This window comes from Alexandromys fortis, unplaced genomic scaffold (genome assembly GCF_014885135.2).
Source record: "Alexandromys fortis isolate MF-2015 unplaced genomic scaffold, M_Fortis_MF-2015_v1.1 scaffold_17, whole genome shotgun sequence".
NCBI lineage: Eukaryota > Metazoa > Chordata > Mammalia > Rodentia > Cricetidae > Alexandromys > Alexandromys fortis.
In genome coordinates this window covers 14,164,015-14,185,278 of record NW_026067896.1, presented here as the reverse complement: position 1 = coordinate 14,185,278, position 21,264 = coordinate 14,164,015, and the positions used below count along the sequence as shown (strand labels likewise).

At 43.6% G+C, this 21,264-nt stretch overlaps 2 protein-coding genes across 3 annotated transcripts in view; both read right to left on the bottom strand.

Annotated features, from left to right (window-relative positions):
• The window catches only part of Arhgap26 (Rho GTPase activating protein 26), a 1,368,274-nt gene that overhangs the window by 926,855 nt on the left and 420,155 nt on the right, over window positions 1–21,264 (bottom strand). The gene's annotated exons all lie outside the window — the stretch shown is intronic.
• Ndfip1 (Nedd4 family interacting protein 1) overlaps window positions 8,859–21,264 on the bottom strand; it is a 44,069-nt gene continuing 31,663 nt past the window's right edge. For both annotated transcript variants that reach the window (XM_050161473.1, XM_050161464.1), the window contains 2 exons: window positions 17,317–17,422; window positions 8,859–9,800 (listed from right to left, as the gene is read on the bottom strand). In XM_050161473.1, coding sequence (XP_050017430.1) covers window positions 9,757–9,800; window positions 17,317–17,422 — 150 coding nt within the window. In that variant the 3' untranslated portion in view covers window positions 8,859–9,756. The remainder of the gene's footprint in view (window positions 9,801–17,316; window positions 17,423–21,264) is intronic.

The following is a 21,264-nucleotide window of genomic DNA, read 5'->3' as shown; positions in this document are numbered from 1 at the left end:
CCCCCCCCCCCCCCCCCGTGGTTTGTCTGTGTAGCCTTGGCTGTTCTGGAGCTAGCTCCACACAGCAGGCTGGCCTCTACCTCCCAAGTGCTGGGATCAAAGGCGTGTGCTGCCACTGCCTGGCTATTACTTTGTCTTCTTATTTTTAAGTTTTCTTCCCCCAAATATGTGTCTGTGTATGAATATATGCATGTATGTACAGAAGCCCATGGAGCCCATAGAAGATGCTGGAACCCCTGGAGCAGGAGTCACGGGATGTGAGCCATATGACAAGGGTGCCTGAAACTGAACTGTGGTTCTCTGCAAGACCAGCAAATGCTCTTACTTGCTGAGCCATTTCTTCAGTTGCTACATAAATTATCTTTATTTGGAACGAAAAACAGCCCTGGGTTGAGGATGGAGCTCAGTTGGTTCAGCACACAACCATCCCAGGTTCAATGCCCAGGACCTCACAAACCCAGTGTGGTATTATGTGCCTGTAATCTGAGAGCGAAAGTGGAGACAGGAAAATCAAAATTTCAAGGTCATCCTCTGCTATATAGTTAATCTGAAGCCAGCTGGCTGCATGAGAGACCCTGTCTCAAAAGAAAAATAACTAAATAAAAACAGCCCAAGAGGAAATATATTAACACACAGACAGGAACACCAAAGACAGGAACACACAGACAGGAACACCAAAGCGTAGGCAGGATGAGCAATTGAGCCAGCAGGGGTGGCGAGGTGGAGCCCTAGGCCAACTTCCTTCTGCAGCTAGTTCGAAGGCCTAGGCCCACAGTCCCAGCTGTTTCCCTCTGCATCCTTCTAGGTCCCCTCTGGGGTAGCCTTTCCAGTGAACAGCCACCTGTCCCTCTTCTGAAGCATTTGGCTTTTATGAAGAACTTCTAGACAAAAAATAAATGAGCAGATGATGGCCATAGCTTGGGAGGAGGAAACACTTCCAGCAGCACTCAAAGTCTTTGTTACTTTTCTGTTGCTGCCATAAAGAATCCTGAGGGGGCTGGAGAGATGGCTCAGTGGTTAAGAGCACTAACTGCTCTTCCAGAGGTCCTAAGTTCAATTCCCACAGCCATCTGTAATGAGATCTGGTGCCCTCTTCTGGCCTGCAGGCACACATGTAGACAGAACACTGTATACTAAATAAATAAATAAACTTTATTAAAAAAAGATCCTGAGTAAAGCCACCTAAGGGTTTATTTGGGCGTACAGTTCACCATAGCTGGGAAGGTAGACCCATCAGTCACAGCAAGAAGAGCACGGGAAACGCCTCTGTTCAGCTCGCCTCCTCCCCTTTATACAGTCCAGGACGGTGCCCTAGGGAATGGGGCTGCCCACAGTGGAGGAATCTTCCATCTCATTAGCCTCATCAATGTACTCCCCCACTCAGGCATCTCCAGAGACCATTTCCCATCTGATCTTACCAACAGCTGGGACTGACCATCGCATCAAGTAAGGCAGAGGAACTTTGTGTTCATTGTAAACACTGATGTTTACTGGGTTGGAGGTACAGCTCCTGAGAATACCTGTCTGGTGACAAGCAAGGCCCTGTGGCTAATTTCCAGTGTCTCAAACCCACACTAGCACAGAGTTAGTACTTATCAAATAGAGACCCAAACCATGCTACAAGAAACCGTGTACAGCAAGGCCTGGTGGCTTATGCTTGTAATTCCAGCACCAGGAAGGCTGAAGCAGGAAGATTACTCAGTTTGAGCCATGACTTAGGCAACAGAGTAAGTTGAAAAGGCTTGGGATAAACAGTGTGAGATGCTGTTTTAAGCAAGCAAATGGTTTTAGTTCACAAAATAGTTCCTAATCACTGTATAAACAAAACAATATGAATTTAAAAAATATGGAAATGAATTTAAAAAAAAAGAATCGCTGCCAGTTTGAGGTGATGCTGAGACAGAGACAGGAGGATCTCTGTGAGTTTGAGGCCAGCCTGATCTACAAACCTGGTCTACAGACAAGCAAGGCCAGTCAGAGGCACATAGCAAGATCTTGTCGTCTCAAAGCAACAACAACAAAGCCGAATTACATCTGTGCATAACATACAGAAACTGGTTTTTATTTGATTGGTTTTGGTTTTTTGAGACAAAGTTTCTCTGTGTGTACCTTTGGCTGTCCTAGAACTCACTCTGAAGACCAGGCTGGCCTCAAACTCATTGATCTGCCTGCCTCTGCCTCCCTAGTGCTGGCATTAAAAAGGTGTGTGCCACCACCACCTGGGCTGCAATTTTTTAAGAAGTAGAACGTGGGGTTCTTGGATTAAGAGCACTTACTGTTCTTGCAGAGAACCCAGGTTCCATTCCTAGCACCCATAGTAACTCAAAACTAGGAACTCCAATTCCAGGGGCTCTGACACCCTCTCCTGGCCTAGATAGGTACTGCGTGAACTCAGTACACTTACATACATGAGATAAAACACTCAGATGCATAAAAAAAATGTCTTTTAAAAAAGTGTTTGCTGGCTGGGTGGTGGTGGCGCACGCCTTTAATCCCAGAACTCGGGAGGCAGAGGCAGGCGGATCTCTGTGAGTTCGAGACCAGCCTGGTCTACAAGAGCTAGTTCCAGGACAGGCTCCAAAACCACAGAGAAACCCTGTCTCAAAAAAACAAAAAACAAGCAAACAAAAAAAAAGTGCTGCTCTCCTTTCCAGCAGCTCACAATTATCTATAACTCAAGCTTCCGGGGATTTTCTGGCCTCCATGGGTACCTGTACTCACATGGCAAGCACACACTTGTACACACACACACACACACACACACACACACACACAAATACATCTTTTAGAAAAAAACAATACAGAACTTGGTCACTGCTAACCCAAGGGATTGCCCAGCTCTCATCTGTATTGTTTCTGAGGGGATAAAAGACCATACATGGAGAGGAGGCTTCAGGGACTTGGGATCTGAAAATGTAGGCAACATTTCTTGGCTTCTTTTCAGCTGTCTGATGTCACCCAAGAAGTGCTCCGGAGAGCAGACTTGGATAAACTTATGACCTCTGTCTGGCCCTGGATCCTAAAACTTTTATGGGAAGGTCGCTAATAAACTACGTGTGTAAATGCCCTGCCATCCAGTTAAGAGGTAATGGCTACCGGTGCTCACACTACGTATTTTCTGCAAACATTTATTTACCTTTCCTTCTAATAAAGTACACTCGCTGATACATAAAAGGTAGTAAAAATGTCCACAGCCTGCTCTTAAACTTGGTGTTTTTACCAACAAGTTTTAATACACTGTTTTGGATGGGTCGGTCATGACTTGAGGACAAGCAGCCAGTGAGGACGTGACTGAGATTAGCGACCAGGCCCAAGCTCAGTCATCTGTCCAAGTGCAACGTCTGTCCCGAGAGCTTCTGTGTCTCCATCTCAAAGATCAGACTGCCTGTTAAAACAGCCGATGTGCTTCTAGTAAAGAGTCCGTCACTTGTGTAAAAATGCCACCATAAAACACATTAGACTCTTGGTTTTTTGTTTGTTTGTTTTGTTTTGTTTATTTAACTTTAAACTGCAGTCTGGTGAATTTAATTCATCACATTCTCACGAAAGTACTGCAGGGGCAGCGAAGGAGAACCTTTGAGTAGGGATCCAGTCACTTCTTGAGACAGCTGCATGTGTAAAGGAAAACGATCCAAGAAAAGAACTTTTTAAAAATCCTTAAGTCTGGGAGCTGGAGAGATGGCTCAGTGGTTAAGAGCGTTGCCTGCTCTTCCAAAGGTCCTGAGTTCAATTCCCAGCAACCACATGGTGGCTCACAACCATCTGTAAAGAGGTCTGGCGCCCTCTTCTGGCCTTCAGGCACACAGACAGAATATTGTATACATAATAAATAAATAAATATTTAAAAAAAAATCCTTAAGTCTTTAACTTACGCTGACTTCCTTTTACAGAGGTCAGGGAGCTCGTGCGATCGGCTGGCAGGGTACACAGACAGCGGGTCAGGACGACCACAGTGGGACAAAGAAAGGTGTTCACCTGCCCCCCAACCCACTCCCCACCCCCAGACCTTCCCTTTCTCACCGCCCGCATCTGGCTTTCCTAGGTTAGCCTCCTTGCCAGGATCTCCCATCTACTCCCCCTTAGTGGAAGTAGTCAATGAGAACATCAGAATGGCCCATCAGTAAAATCCTTCCAGAGTCAACAAACATTTGAAAACAGCTTAGGATCTAGACAGCAAGAATTCTGGATACAGGCGAGAATGGTTCAGCAGGTAAACATAGTGACCCGAGTTTAGTCCCTGGATCCCAAGACAGAGATAGAGCCAACTCCCTCAAGTCCCCTGGCCTCCACCTATGCACCCATGCGCGCGCTCTCTCGCTCTCTCTCTCTCTCTCTCTCTCTCTCTCTCTCTCTCTCTCTCTCACACACACACACACACACACACACACACTGTGCGAGATGACCTAGGACAACACTCACGGAAAGTGGAAGATGCCCTCGAAGAAAGCACAGGCTGAGCAGGCAGGGCATCTGTTGGACGAACTGACACCAACATGCGTCCTTCCACATCTCCGGAATGCTGAGGTCTTGCAGAGGCTTCTGAGTCCTTCCCCTTGAACCATTCTGAACATAGGAGGATCTACCACGATTTTGTATCCTCCTGTGTGTACATGTGCAAATAAGGTGAGATGCTTCCTCAAGGAGGCCGGTGACGAGAGCGGATGCACTGCCAGGGTGATAGGCTGGCTGCGGAAATGAGTGCTCTCTACTTGGCTCTGGGAGTCTGTCGCACATAGAGGAAGGGGTTCTTAGTAGGGATACAAACGCAACACAACTGCAAGCTGCAAACCGCCAGCTGCAAGGCTCCATTCAGGCCAGGCTGAGATACTGAGAGAGGGTCTCGCTGTGTTTGTAGCTCCAGCTGGTCTCTAACTCACAGAGATCCACCAAAGCAGCACCTCTCTCTCTCTCTCTCTCTCTCTCTCTCTCTCTCTCTCTCTCTCTCTCGTGCACGATACTGTGATTTATTTGGGAGAAAAACTTTTTATACAATATATTGTGAACAGTTTCCCCTCCCCCAAGTCCTTCCGGAACCTTCTCCCCAAATTCGATGCCCTTCTTTCTCTTTCTTTATAAGACCAACAGGCAAACAAACAAATAAAAACCCAGAACAAACAAAAAGCCTGAAACACATACACACATGGAAATATACACAGAGGCAAACACACATAAACACCCCAAACCAAACCCACAAAAAAAACAAAAACCGGGAACCATAATATACAAGCAAAAGACGAATAAAAAAAATTAAGAAGCAGTATAGGACATACGGTCTAAAAAAATGCCAGTGAGTTTATTCTGTGTTGACCATCTAACGCTGGGCATCAGGTATAAGGGTGGTTAGTATACCCAGTGAGACTCCACTGGAGAAAACAAGCCCGTATCAGTTGGAGAGTGTCTTGGTTAGGGAGGCAAGTTCATGTTCATTTCCTCCCTCATCTCTGGGACCCTGTCTGGCTTGAATTGTGCAAGGCAAAGCAGCACTTCCTTCCCTGCCAGCGCCCACCCCAGGCTGGGTTTCTGTTTTACAGTCCCAGCTCCAGGATGGCCTTGAACTCACAGGACCACCTGCCACGGCCCCCCAAGCACTGAGATTAAGGCCTGTGCCACCACTGTCCAGCACGCAGTACTTCCTAACCAAAATCCAGTCTGGATTCTGCTTTTTCTAATAATGCTGTGTTGGGGACTTTTTTTTTTTTTTAGTTTCCTGAGACAAGGTTTCTCTGTGTAGCTTTGGTACCTGTCCTGGAACTAACTCTTGTAGACCAGGCTGGCCTCAAACTCAGCCTCCCAAATGCTGGGATTAAAGTGCCACCACTGCCCGGTGAATTTTTCTTTTTTTTAAAGATTGCATTTAGATTTTGTCCTATTATCTTTTCCCCCCAGGTAGTATCGTTCTTCAGACGTGACAGTTAATCTTCACTGCCACCTTAGCTGATTTAGAATCCCCTAGGGACACACCTTTGGACTTGGCCTATAAGGCTGTTTCCAGATCAGGTTCCTGTGCGGGAAGACTGATTCTGAAGGAGGGTGGCAGGCACCCTGGACAGCCTGAGACTCCACACAGAAGGCAAAGGCGGAAAGCAGGGGGGCACTGGATCCCGGTTCTCTACTTCCTGCTCAGTGCCATGGATCCAGCAGCTCCCACCATGCCTTCCCCTCCATGTTGCTCAGACTGTCTCCCTTAAGCCCCTAACCAAAGGAAATCCTTTTTCCCAGTGATAAAATTAACTAATACACCAGACAACTGAAGAAAAACAAGGAACACTGCCTTCTTCCTGAGCCTCCAGGACACGTCTTCTCAGATTTCAAGGAAGCCACTCTCCTCAGTTTGGGAATCTATCAGCGCATGATCATGAACAGATGGGAATATCTTTTCATTTCCCACATAAATGACAGGGTTATGCTCGCGGTGCTGAGTGGCGGTCGCCAGGCTTCGTAAATACTAAGCACATGCTCTACCGCTGAGCTGCATCCCAACCCATAAGTGATTTTAATTAATTGCTTTTGGAGAAGGATGAACGATACACAAAGCAAGCTGGGTGGTGGGGATGTCCCACAACTCCCATGCCAACCTTCAACCTCTGAGCATCTGCACAGATGCATGGCTCCCCTTCCTCTTCACAGTACTCTGCACTCAGGCTGAGATGTGGTTAACAGGACATGCTGTTCTTACCAGAGCTGGGTTCTTAGCACCCACTTCAGGCAGCTCACAACTGCCTGTGACTGCACCTCCATGGGCACCTATACTCACTCACACACATACCCACAGAGCAACACACATATGCACATAATTAAAAACAGTAAAAAGCGAGGCGTGCTAGTACCTGCCTTTAATTCCAGCACTTGGGAAGCAAAGGCAGGCGGATCTCTGAGATTGAGGCAAGTTTTGGGCAGGTCAGAATAAAGTGATGAGGCTACTTCAAAAGCCAGTAAACAAAAACAAACGTTAATGCTGGGCAGTGATGGCCTTTAATCCCAGCACTCTAGAGACAGAGGCAGGCGGATCTCTGTGAGTTCGAGGCCAGCCTGGTCTACAAGAGCTAGTTCCAGGACAGGCTCCAACAGCAACACAACACTAGCAACTAGCAACACAGAGAAGCCCTGTCTTGAAAAACCAAAAAAGAAAAAAACCTTGGAAAGATTTACACTAAAATTACTAGTTTTTGTTTTAAAAACGTGTGTGTGTGTGTGTGTGTGTGTACGTGTGTGCTGGTACACGTATGCTATAGGAAACATGATTATCTGGAGGTCAGAGGACCTCAGTTCGTACTTTATGAGTCAGGGTCTCTTGTATTTTCCCATTGAGAACGACAAGCTAATTGGCTCATAGAGCATCGAAGGATGCTCCTGTATCCACCCATCTTCCTACAGAATACAGGGGCAGACACTCACTTAGCCTGGGTCCTGAGGACTTGAACTCAGGCCCTCAAGCTTGCACAGCAAATGCTAAACCCACCGAGCCATCTCTCCGGCCTCATCTGACTTTCTGCTGCTGGTGGGGGAAGCGGGGGCTGTGCTGGGGATATGCCCAGGTCCCTGTGCATCCTTCACATGGACTCCACACCCCATCTCCACTGCTTTGCAAACTGATGAATTTAGGATTAAACCTCCAAATTAGAAGACAATGCTTTTTGGAAAATGAAGAAATAAAAACAAAACAGTCCTTTTAAGTAGGGATTGGGATCAAATTAAACCAGAACCTCTGAGTAATAATACACTTATCCTTCAAGTGGGCAACTGTGACAAGTGTGCACGAGGGGATTAGAACACTGGGCAATAGGGCAGTGTTGGGGTACAAGATTTTAGTTTTATTTTTATTTAGCTCTATATTTCTCTATATTTTTCTCTGTGCCCCTCCCTACCTCTCCCCTCCCCTTCAACCCTCTCCCAAGGTTCCCATGCTCCCAATTTACTCAGAAGATCTTGTCTTTTTCTACTTCCCATGTAGATTAGACCTATGTATGGTCTCTCTTAGGGTCCTCATTGTTGTCTAGGTTCTCTGGGATTGTGGTTTGTGGGCTGGTTTTCTTTGCTTTATGTTTAAAAACCACCTATGAGTGCGTACATGTGATAATTGTCTGTGTCTGGGTTGCATCAGATTTTATTGAGACAGGCAAAACTATGAGCTCAAGGCCAGCCTGGTGTACACAACCTGGGTTACAAGGTGAGATCCTGCTTCAAAATATGAAACTAAATGAGAACATTATGCAGTAGATGGAGTGCTTAAAATCTTACCAGCAGGGACAGCAGCTCTGTCATAGCCAGGAGGCTGTGGGTGACCGACGAGACGGCTATAGAACAGCCTCTTGCAGGAATGGGGGAGGCGGCTGTGCTGGCAAATGCCTGTAACCCTGCGGGCCCAAGGCAGGAAGATGCTGTTGAGATTGAGGTTTGGGAGGGCCCAGTTCACTGTGGACAGGAGGTCCTGGGAGCCATGGAAGATAAACCAGCACGTAGCACTTTTCCATGGTCTCTGCTCCAGTTCCCTCCTGCAGGTCCCTGCCTTGAGTTCTTACCCTGACTTCCCTCAGTGGTGGACTGTGTTGTGGAACTATAAACTGAAATAAACACTTTCTTCCCCAAGCAGTTTTTTTGAGACAAGGTTTCTCTGTGTAAGACTGGCTGTCCTGGAACTCAAGAGATCTGACTGCCTCTGCCTCCCGAGAGTTGAGATTAAAGGCATGCATGCACCACGCCTGGCTTGGCTGTGGTATATTTTTTTTCCACAGCAATAAAACCATAATTAAGACACAAAGTTTTAATTTTTAGAATATATTCTGGATTATTGTATACAATTAGAAAATGCAGTCACAGTCAAGAACTTTAAACTCCAAAATTAAACGCTGATTACAGTAAAAGGTGCTACACAAGAGACATTTATTAATGTTCTATTGTATTTACAGTTTAATAGAGCAACCAAAGTGAGCTAGCACTTGGGCAGCAAGCACATCATTCTACAGTTATAACAGTTGTAAAAGCAAGGAATACAGAATGTTAGGGATCCTCTCAAAAGTTCCAAGCTAATTCTTGGTTCCTGACCCTCTGGGATTTTAGCCCATTTCCAGAATAACTTTTTGTGTATTTCATCTGAATCTGCCTTTGCCCTTTCCATTTTATACAACGAAAAATGCCTTTAGAATTCCTTTGTACACAGAACTACAGAATGAAAAGGTAATTTCTGAGTAGAGACTATGAAAAATTAATGCTTATGTACCAATTGAGAACATCTTTTTAACACTACAATGACTTTTGCACTATGGTTTTGCTTCCAGGTGTTCATACACAGTACAATTTAACATATTTCTAGATTAATTTGAACAGGAAATATGGATTATGTGCAGAAATGCAGTCATAACCAAAGTTTTGACTTTTGAGAAAACCCCCTTTCAAACAGCCAGCTTTATGCATAGCTTTACACTAATCTGTAATTTCAAATCTGCGTTGAGATGGAGAATGAATAAAGCAAGATTGCCCCCTACTGACTACAGGGGCATGGCTCATGCTATTTAAAATGACTACAAACAATATATAAGGCATTATTAATAATACATCACAGACTTGATTGCAAGAGCTTTTTCAAACATTAACCACTAATGATTCGATGATTACAGAATTCTGCATTAACTATTAACATTTTACACCTAGGAACAAATAGAGAGAAATGATCTTTTTCAACAGTACTTTTATTTTTTAAAGCAGGTGACTGTTTCTCCATTCTGGTGATGATTCACTTCCTGCAGGTGCACGCGCTTGTCAAGGGACTTCATCAGTGCAGGAAGGCCTTTGCCAGAAACCATCTGCCAAAGAAGGACATTGAATAGTCAATCTCTAGTTAGCCTGCTATTTTTACTAGAAGCAGGATGTAGTCACAGAAGACAAGATGTTTTGAGACATTTGTGGTATATTTCAACATAATTTGAAGATTACTATACATGGACATCATAGTAGCCAATAAACAGTCAACTTTCAGTTCTTAACATCAAGCGCCTCCCCCTCCCCCAACACACACTATAAATAACTGATACATTCTCTCTAAAGAGAGAATTTTATTTTATGTGTATGGGTGTTTTATCTGCATGTCCATCTGTGCACCACATGTGTGCAGTTGCTCTCGGAGGTCAGAAAAGGACACTGCAGTTAAAGATGGTTTTGACCACCATGTGCTGAGAATTGAACCCTGGTCCTCTGGAAGAGCAGCAAGTGCTCTTAACTGCTGAGCCAACTCTCCAGCCCCAGGATGTTTTCTCTTAAAAAAAAAAAAAATCAGGAGTTTCTCACTCTTTTCTCTTCTGTTCTAAAAAAGCACAAAATGGAAGCAGTGGTTCTTCATCCTACAGTTATTCTCCTTAGGATAGACTAGAACAGGACCATCTCCTAATCCACCTGTTGTTAGCATTCACTTGCTGATTCTGTCAGCTCTCACACTGTGAATTCCAGTGAGGATACCAATGATGTCACTCTCTCTGTAAACTGTGGCAAAGTTAAAAAATGAGCATAATAAACTCACCTGTCCTAGCCTACAAATATGCTGCAGAAAATTTCAAACCAATGTGTGCAGGAAGCCTGTTTTTCAGAATATATGCTGCTGCAGCCAGCACAGCCTGGATGGCTAAGACTGGTGGGGGGGTGCTGGGATTGACACATGGAGGCTTCTTTTCAGGTGGAAGAACAGCAACCTTTATTTTGCCCAGCAACCTTTTATACCTCTATTCCTTCTGTGGAGACCCACCAGCCAGAAAAAAACACAAACATCCTTGTCAATTACAGACCACGAGAAAGTTCCGCTGTCGGTCAGGGGGAGTGAGGGCAGCTGGATCACAACAATATGCAATTCCTAATCAACTTTTAAAAACTAACATGACAGGCATGTATACTTTCTTTTTTTAAATTTTTTAAAATGTATTTAACTTTATTTTATGTGCATTGGTGTGAGGGTGTCAAATCCCTTGGAACTAGAATTACAAGCAGTTGTGAGCTGTCATGTGGTTGCTGGGAATTGAACCCAGGTCATCTGGAAGAACAGGCAGTGCCCTTAGCCATTGAGCTATCTCTCCAGCACCTGAAATGTATACTTTCAAGATGATGTCTGTGTCTATGTGTGTCCCTGCCCTCCTCTCCTGGGCTGGGAACTGAACTCAGAGATGTGTCACTGATCACAGTCCCAGCCCTGTACAAATACACTGGTTTAGTTCTTGTGGAGGTAGTGTGGGGAAAAACGCTGAGTAACTCCTCATTGTAATGCCCAAAGAAAGAGCACTAGGGACACACATACCAATTACTTTAACAAGTATAAGAACTACTTTTTGGCACCCAATGCTGCATGACAACGGATGGGATTATCTATGATATGAGTCTTTAGTGTCCCCTTTCCCATCTCTCTAGAGTGTGGTTAAACACCACACAAAACCTTGCTGTTCCTTTTGTTTTGTTTCTCCTTAGACTATATAAGCTTAAAAGGCGCCAACATGCAAAGAAGATTCAAATAGTCAGGGAAACTGCCAACATCTGCCACAACTCCAGATTCATTCCTGTCTGGTAGATCACAGGTATGGATTGCCTTTCACACCAAGAAGACCAAGTTACAGACCACAACTCACCATCGACACCGGAGGACTCAGACTGGAAACGTGAGCACAAACAGAAAGGAACCTATGGCTCCTGCCTAGAGGCCATTCTACCGAGGCCTAACAAACTCAAGTCATTCCCCCTTCATCAGTTTTGATGAGCAGATGAAAAGCAAGAGTCAATGACCACCAAGTCCAACTGCAGGACACACTGGAATACAGGTAACTTTCCCACCAGTTAGTCCCTGCTGCTTTATAAACAGCTTTAACAGGACTCAGAGCCACGTAACATCCTGCTGGAGGATCCAGACTGAAGAAAGGAGCGAGAGCTGAACATCAGCATCATCCTCGCTTCTCAAATGCAGATGACATGTGACCAGTCGGCTCACGGCCACACTGCCATGCCTTCCCTACCCACTATCTTCTCAAACTGGGAGCCACAGTAAGCTCCTCCTTCAAGCTGCTTGTTGGGTGTTTTGACACAGCGGAACAGTAAAGCAGCCACTACAGTGGGTGGCGGCATGCTGTGATCACAGTGCTACTCAAGTTGAGGAAGGAGTTGTTTAAGGATGTCTGAGTCATCTATGTAGACAATGCCTTAAAAAACCAAAACCAAAAATACTGCTGGTTGTTGTTGGTGCACACCTTTAATTCAGCACTCGGGGGCAGAGGCAGGTTGATCTTCGTGGGTTCAAGGCCAGTATGGTCTACAGAGTGAGTTCCAGCATAGCCAGGGCTACACAGAGAAATCCTGTCTTGAGAAACACAAAAGCAAAACAAACCAACCAAAAACAAACAAACAAACAAACAAAAAAGACCCCCTTAAAAAAAAAACCACATAAGTTTGAAAAATTGGAGGAACACTAAATGGCCTCAGCAAGTTTTGTGTGTGTATATAACATACATGTGTAATAATAATTTGACAGAGCTGTGAGATGCAGGAATAGTTGGAAGGGAAGAGGTGAAGATGAAAAGACAGTACTCCTGCACAAAATTCTCAAAAAGAGAAGTTTTTCAAGTTCAAAAGTATAAAGGGTTAATTCAGCTTTAAAAAAGAAAAAGAGCTGTGCAATGCACCGTGCTTCTTCCCTGTGCACTGTGCACATGCTCTGGTGTGCCACAGCTACAGGAGAGTTCTCCAGCAACAGTGGCTTGCCCTTGTATTATGTACCAAGGTGTATTCTATAAAAGCACACTTTCAGTGAAGGAAGAACATTATCACTTGAGTAATATAAAAGGTACAGGCTCTTTCTGCCATTTCCATGGCCACAACTGATATCACTACGCCCACTCATAGAGACCTCTGCTGACTTTTCTTGCAAAGAGGGAAAAGTGTTGAGTTATTTAGTTAACTATGTACTTTTTCACTTGTTTTACTGAGACATATTCAAAGCTGGCCTGTAACTCACTACCTCCCATATCTAACTCGGTATCATCCTCCTGTCTCAGTCTTCCCAGTTCTGGGACTGTGGATGGCAAGCTATCAGTGTACCATTTTCCCTAGAGCCTGAGTGAGCTGTGAAAGGCTGTTTGATTATTGCTCTACCAAAGTCTAACTCCTGCTTCAGTTGGTTAAAGACGGCCTTTTTCTTTAAGAAACTTATGGTCCAGGTAGTGGTGGCACATACCTTTTATCTCAGCACTTGGGAGGCAGAGGCAGGTGAATATCTGAGTTTGAGGCCAGTCTGAAGTACAGAGTTCCAGGACAGCTGGCAACCAAAACCTGGTCCTCTGGAAGAGCAAGTGCTTTTAACTGCAGAGCCATTGCTCCAGCCCCCATGGGTTCAGTCTACTGGGAACACTTTATAGTTATTTTTGTTTGTCCTATATACTGGATAGCCTAGAAGTCTCTCTTCCTTTTGGTTTATGTTTTTAGACAGAGTCTCTCTACAAAGCCCTGGCTGTCCTGGAACTATGTAGACCAGGCTGACCTCAAATTCAGAGACTCCCAGCACAACACAGCATAGTAAGAGAAGTCTCTGTTCTAACAGCCTCTGTAAACACCAAACTGAATCCAGAATGAAAAGGTGCGTTACTTTCTACCATAGAGTTACTTCTGAAATTCTGTACCTGTGGTCTTTCTGGCACAGGTAAGCCTACAGCTAGCTTCTAATGAAGGATATCACCACGAAAGAAAGTCAGGTGCAATGGAGTAATGCCTTAATACTTCACATGATGGTTTTACTGTAACTTCTAACCAAATTGTCTGTCAACTAAAGAAAACAAGTGTTCTACATGTGGATCTGCACAGAGGTTTTAGTCTTTTCAATAAGCAAAGATCACTCATACCTACAGACCCTAACCATTTCCTTCCTAAGAATTCTCTGAAAACTAATTGGTAAGGAAGCAATTAAAACTAAAAACACTGCTTTCCAATCCGTTCCCTTCACCTGATGCTCTAGACTCTCTGGGCCTATCTGAGTAATTTCATACTAACCAGTACACTGACACTAGGCAGAAAGCAAGGAACTGTTCTGGTGCCCTCAGAGAGCTCTCATTCACTGGTATTATCTTTTCCTTTTTTCTGACTACCTCTAAAGCACACTGCAGCAGCCTTGCTCAAACCAGTTCCTGACCAGCTCCCACAGCACCGGCACTGTCTGAAGACTGGTGCTGCAAATCATGGCCCGGCAGATTCATGACTTTCTTTTAAAGATTTATTTATTTATTTATTATGTATACAACATTCTGCCTGCATATATGCCCGCACATCAGAAGAGGGTGCCAGATCCCATTACAGATGGTTGTGAGCTGCCATATGGTTGCTGGAAATTGAACTCAGGACCTCTGGAAGAACAGCCAGTGCTCTTAACCACTGAGCCATCTCTCCAGCCCCAGATTCATGACTTTCAATCTAGACCACTCAGAAATATCCCCCAAATTTAACAATCTCCCATGAAAATCCCAGCAAAATTCTTCAAATACCTTGAAAGACGGGCACTCAACTTCATTTGGAAAAGCAAATCCAAAACAATCCTGTACAATAAAAGAACTTCTGGAGGCATCACAATCCCTGACTTCAAACTCTACTACAGAGCTTCAGTACTGAAAACAGCCTGGTACTGGCATAAGAACAGACAGGAGGACCAATGGAACTGAACAGAAGACCCGGATATCAATCCACACATTCACAATTGAACACCCGATATTTGATAAAGAAGCAAAAAATAACAAATGGGGGAAAAAAGCATATTTAACAAGTGGTGCTGGCATAACTGGATATCCACACATAGAAAAATGGAAATAGACCCATATCTATCACCATGCACAAAACTCAAGTTCAAATGGATCAAAGACCTCAACATAAAGTCAACCACACTGAACCTTATAGAAGAGAAAGTGGGAAGTACACTTGAACACATTGGCACAGGGAACCACTTCCTAAATAGAACCCCAGCAGCACAGACACTCAGAGAAACAATTAATAAATGGGACCTCCTGAAACTGAAAAGCTTCTGTAAAGCAAAGGACATGGTCAACAAGACAAAACGACAGCCCACAGAATGGGAAAAGATCTTCACTAACCCCACATCAGACAGATCTGATCTCCAAAATATACAAAGAACTCAAGAAATTGGACACCAAAAGATCACATAATCCAATAAAAAAATGGAGTACAGATCTAAACAGAGAACTCTCAACAGAGGAATCTAAAATGGCTGAAAGACACTTAAAGAAATGTTCAACATCCTTAGACATCAGAGAAATGCAAATCAAAACAACTCTGAGATTCTATCTTCCACCTTAAGAATGGCCAAGATCAAAAACACTGATGACAACTTATGCTGGAGGGATTGTAGAGAAAAGGGAACACTTCTGCATTGCTGGTGGGAATGCAAGCTGGTACAACCCCTTTGAATGTCAGTGTGGCAATTTCTCAGAAAATTAGGAAACAACCTTCCTCAAGAACCAATAATGCCACTTTTAGGTATATATCCAAAGGATGCTCAATCGTCCACAAGTACATGGTCTCAACTATGTTCATAGCAACTTTGTTTGTCATAGCCAAAACCTGGAAACAACCTAAATGCCCCTTGATCGAAGAATGGATAAGAAAAATGTGGCACATATACACAATGGAGTACTATGCAGCAGAAAAAAATAACGACATCTTGAATTTTGCAGGAAAATGGATGGAGCTAGAAAATATTATTTTGAGTGAGGTAACCTAGACAAAGAAAGACAATTATCACATGTACTCACTCATAGGTGGTTTTTAACCACAAAGCAAAGAAAGCCAGCCTACAAACCACAATCCCAGAGAATTTAGACAACAATGAGGACCCTAAGAGAGACTTACATAGATATAATCTACATGGGAAGTAGAAAAAGACAAGATCTCCTGAGTAAATTGGGAGCATGGGGAGCTTGGGGGAGGATTGAAGGGAGGTTGTGAGAGGCAGGGAGGGGAGCAGAGAAAAATGTAGATAGAGCTCAATAAATATCAATTAAAAAATAAAAACTTTACAATCAAAGCTATAGAATAACGATTTCCATCAAAATCCCTAACACAAGAAAACAGAGTGTTAGGCAGTTCCTATTTCTTCTATATAAGAAGATGAAAAAAGTACAAAATTCCCAGCATACTCAAACCTTCCCTGCTTCTCCTATTTCTCCCTTTCCTTCTCAAGGAGGAATTAAACCTTGTACACTGAGCTATAAGCCCAATCCTGTCTAATGTCCTTGTAAATGAAAAATGAAGATGATGGACAATAAGGTATTCCAGGAAATTCATAGCTATCATTACATTCCTGCAGGGCAGTTAAGCCTGTCCCACTAGGTTACTGTGGTTAACAGTGATGCTTTGGAGGGTACCTGTCGGTGACTTCAGCACTGTTTACAATGAGAACCCACAGCCACCCTGAAGTCTGTTTCTGTTCTCTACTGCCTCAGGAGACTGAAGTTTTCTCCCACATGATTCTACAACCTGAATCCTACCTATCAATTAAGATTTGTGACAGCTGCTACACACGCCTTTTCTGAATCTTCAATAGGACTGATGTTTAAGGCTTTATTCTATCAAATATATAAATCCCCACAGCCCAAGGGGCAAAGAATCAAGTCCACAAAGGCGGTCTGCCTTGTCAGAGAGAAGCCTGCCATATTCTTTCTCAAGCGACCTCACTCTTCAGGTAGCTGCTGGATGAAGATGGGAGGCAGCCACTGGGGAAACTGTGAATCAAACACGGTTCAGGACTTAGGTCTGTTCCAGGTAAAGGAAAGGTCTCTCCTTCCCTTGGATTTGAGTTTCCTCTCCACCAGAGTGATGAAATCTGGGTATGATCCTGAAAGCAGGCTGCTGGAAAGGCTCAATGACTAATTTTAAGAAATGGATGCCTTAGTGGGCTTGTCAGTAGCTCAAGTAAAAGGACCTACCCCAAATGTGCCTGCCAACTTCCCTCAGAGCATTCTCTGCAGGACATTCTGGGGCTCTGTAAGGTTGGTGATGGTGATGAGGGAGGAGGCCTATGGGCTCAATCACACCATCAATACCTTACTTGCACCCCTATTACTACTATGATTCTTGCCTTTATGCTAGCAAAAGATTTCTCTTCTCCCTCACCCTCATCAATAGCTTTCTGCAGACGCCACCCCTCTGATAAAAAGCGACAAGGCAAGGAGTCTGTATGTCCTCCTTACTGTTTATATACCCGGCACAGAGTCTCACTCGGAACTGAGCGGAACTCTGCAATGTATCAAATGATCACAATGCAACTAGAAAACAGCGCCCCCATCCCTCCTTCAATACCTTTAATAAATAAAGAGAACTCTGGTCCTGGGGAGATTTGAGAAAGTTTCTGGCATCTTCCGAACTTTTGCGTAATTGATAAATCCTCTGAGAAACAGGAGAAAGCCTAAATAAAAAATTAAAAAAAAGTTAAGAATGAACTTCTAATTCCTACATTAAGTTCGTCCCCCAGAACCACCCCCTTGTAACAAGAACAAGTCATTTTCCTGCTGAAGCCTATTAATACAGGCTTCTCCAGGGGTTTTCCTATCACAGTGTCCACTTTTCAATGGGAAGACATAATCTCAAGTAAACACCTCTTTTGCCTAGATTCTAATTGGTCTCAAAAGGTTCTGGAATCTAAAATGTAACCAAACATTTGCATGTGGAAGCCTCACTGGGAAGCCTACAGAATCTCCCTGCTGAGTCCCCAAACAGCATCCACACAATTAACATCAAAAGGAGTGATTACAAACGGGTTTTGTTGTTTTGTTTTCTGACTATGGTCTCAGTACAGAGGCTGGTCTTGAACTCCTAATTTTCCAGCCTCCATCTCTGGAGTATTCTGGGATTACAGGCACATACAACTTTACTTTTCTTCAGCTTAATTCTAATCTTTTGTTATTTCTTTTTCTGCCAACACTACACAATACTGTCCACTAGATGTCAGCATCCACTTATGTAAACTCCCGTTTTCTACTCTTACAGGCGGTTTGACAGAACCATGCTTACACATTCGCCCCTGCAATGAAAACACTCCTTGACCTTCTTCAGAGACACTCTAACAAGATTTCAGTATTTTTACTGATACAATTTGCATGTTATAAAGTTCACTGTATACAATACACAAGTTTTAATGTATTTACTGACTGACTAGTACAACCACAATCTCATTTTTTTGTTTTTTCTTGTTTTTTTTTTTTTTAATTTTTATATATTAGTTTTTCACCTGCAGTCTGTTTGAGGATGTCAGATCTTAGAGTTACAAACAGTTGCGAGTTGCCATGTGAGTACTGAGAATTGAACCCAGGTCCTACTGAAGAGCAGTCAGTGCTCTTAACCGCAGAGCCATCTCTCCAGCCCCTTGTTTTGTTTTTCAAGACAGGATTTCTCTGTGTAACAGTCCTTCAGTTCTCCTGTAACCCTGTAGACCAGGCCACCTCCCGAGTGCTTCCAGGCTCACGATCTAATTTCAGCATGTTTGTCATCACCTTCCCAACCCCTGGACCTTAGTTAGTAGTTGTTCAGTCACCTGCTCTCACCTCCTCTCTCCCAGCCCCATGCAATTATTAACCTAATTTGTCTGAAGAATTTTAAAATAAACTCAGCGGTGAAAAGTTCCTCTATTCCTCTTTCTTTGATTAAAAACCAAGATATCTGTGTTGAGACTAATAATACCATTCAGTTTGATTTCAAACCAGAAATATAGCATATGCTCATATGCTTGTTTTCCTGAAATGGGAGCTCCATCATTGGAATAGAGGGACCAAGAGGTACTACTTGGGAATGCAGGTGAATTTTTGCTAAATATTTCAACTACTAAGAAAAGCTTACAACATTTTTAAACGCTGCCAACTAATTAAAAACAACTTTAAAAATAGCTGGAGTAACTTGGAAAGATTAAGATTTTATTGTTATTTTTGCTGTGTTCTATTTTTATAAGAAAAAAGGGGGAGCCGGGCGGTGGTGGCGCCTTTAATCCCAGCACTCAGGAGGTAGAGGCAGGGGGAACAACAAAAGGAAAGGGGAAGGGGAAAGGAAGGAAAAAGGGGGCTTTGGCCAGGCAGTGGTAGTGGTGGTAGATATCTTTAATCTCAGCGCACAAGAGGCAGAGACAAGTGGATCTCTGTGAGTTCAAAGACAGCCTGATCTACATGAGTTTCAGGACAGCCAGGGATACATAAAGAAACCCTGTCTTGAACCAAAATAATAGCAACAATAATAAAAAATGGGGTAAATAAACTACTAGTGTAGGTTAACTACAGACACCAAGTTGAACGTGCTCTGAACAGATTCCTACAGAAGCTCCCAAAGAGAGGATGCAAGCACACTCGTCAAATAGAGGGTACAAACACACAAAGGTACACAAAGTCCTACCACAGCATCTGTTTGTTTTGAGGTTTTTTTTTTTGGTTTGTTTTTTATTTGAAACAGAATCTCTGTGTAGTCTTGGTTATCCTTGAACTCACTCTGTAGATTAGGCTAGCCTTGAATTCAGAGATCCACCTGCCTCTGCCTCCCAAGTACTGGGATTAAAGGCATGTGTCACCAATGCCTCGTCAAAACCCCCTTTTTGCTGTTATTACAGAAATAGAACACAGCAAGAATAATCAATAATACAATATCAATCTCTCTTCCATGAAACACTAATACAGAAATCAATCCTCAAATTACATTGCCAACAACCCATGTGAAAATGTTTACTGTCTCCCCTTTAATTAGAGCTTCTAGGCCACGGAGCTCAATATCCTACCTAGCTTTTCTCTTGGAGTCCACCTTAGAGAACAAGCCAATAAATGATTGCTCCCGAGCTATGCTCATGCCACTCATTTTTACTAAACTTGTGGAACTCCAGGGAGGAGGAAATTCACCCTTTCTCTCTGGAATCATTAGATTCCAGTGAGCAGGAGTAGACAATGCCTCAGTGGAGGAGGCGGGGAGCGACACGATGGACCACTTGCTTTTCCTAAGTAAGATGCAGGGTCAGGAATGCACTCATCTGAAGGCTAAGAAAGGCAGGTCTCAACTCAAGTTCCTGCTGGGCGTAGGTGTTGGGCTAAGCAGACAGATTCACAAGCAACAGTACACCAATAGCTTTAACAGATGATTCAAGGTGTGTAAGGCAGGAACTAGATACAGTGGTGAACACTTGGTAGGCAGAGGAAGGAAGATCAAATCAAGTTCAAGGACATCCTGATCTACACAGTGAGTGTTGGCCAGCGATAGGGTGCACAGCAAGATCTTGTCTCAAAAATAGGAGACAGTCAAATACGAATCTGAATACCAGGCATGATGGTGTGTACATATAACCCAGTACTTGAGGCTTAGGCGGGAAGATCAGTAGTTCAAGGTCATCCTCAGTTACACAGCAAGTTTAAGGCCAACCTGGCCAACACTGGGACTCAAAAACAACAACAAACAAACAAACAAACAAACAAAAAATACGTGACCCCACGAAGAAGGCCAGATGTAGCTGCACATTTTAATTCCAGCACTTGGGAGGCAGAGGCAGGTGGAGCTCTGAATTTAAGGCCAGCCTGGTCTACAGATTGAGTTCCAGGGCAGCTAGGGCCACATGGAGACACCTTGTTTCAAAAAAAATAATAAAAACAAAAAGCAAAACAAAACCCCCAAACAAAACTAACAAACAAAAAAGTCTAAAAAGGAAGGAATGATGTTTGCAATAACCAAGAGTCTTGTTATGAGTGCTGAGCTTTCAGTAGACAGAGTCTACTGCTAATCGATTAGTGCTAATCGTCTAGTGCTAATCGATTTTTTCTTTTTATAAACTTTACGTAAGTAACTGTTTGTTGGGGTGTGTGCAGGTGCTCTCAAAGGCAGACATGGGTGTTGGGAATCAAACTTAGGTACTCTGCAAATGCCAGAAGACCTGTATTTTGAGATCTGTATTTTGTTTACAGCCATCTTAAGCTCACAAGTAAGATATTCACCTTTGCAGGCAAGTTCTGGTCCTAGGACATTAGTCTAGTGAGACCTGCAGGCACCAGGCTTTTAGAAAACCTTAGTATGTTCCTTTGTTAGTCAACAATCACAGCCCCCCCCCCCCAGTATTTACCCATCAGCTAGGGATGTCTCCAGGCCTGAATTCCAGCAGATCTGACACACCTCCCCTCCCCCTTGCCATTGTGCTATATAACAGCTTCTGAGAAATAGTAAACTTGACGGCTTGATCAGAAATACTGTCTTGCCTTCATTTCTCGTGTCTCTTTTGTTCTTCCATTCCTCTTC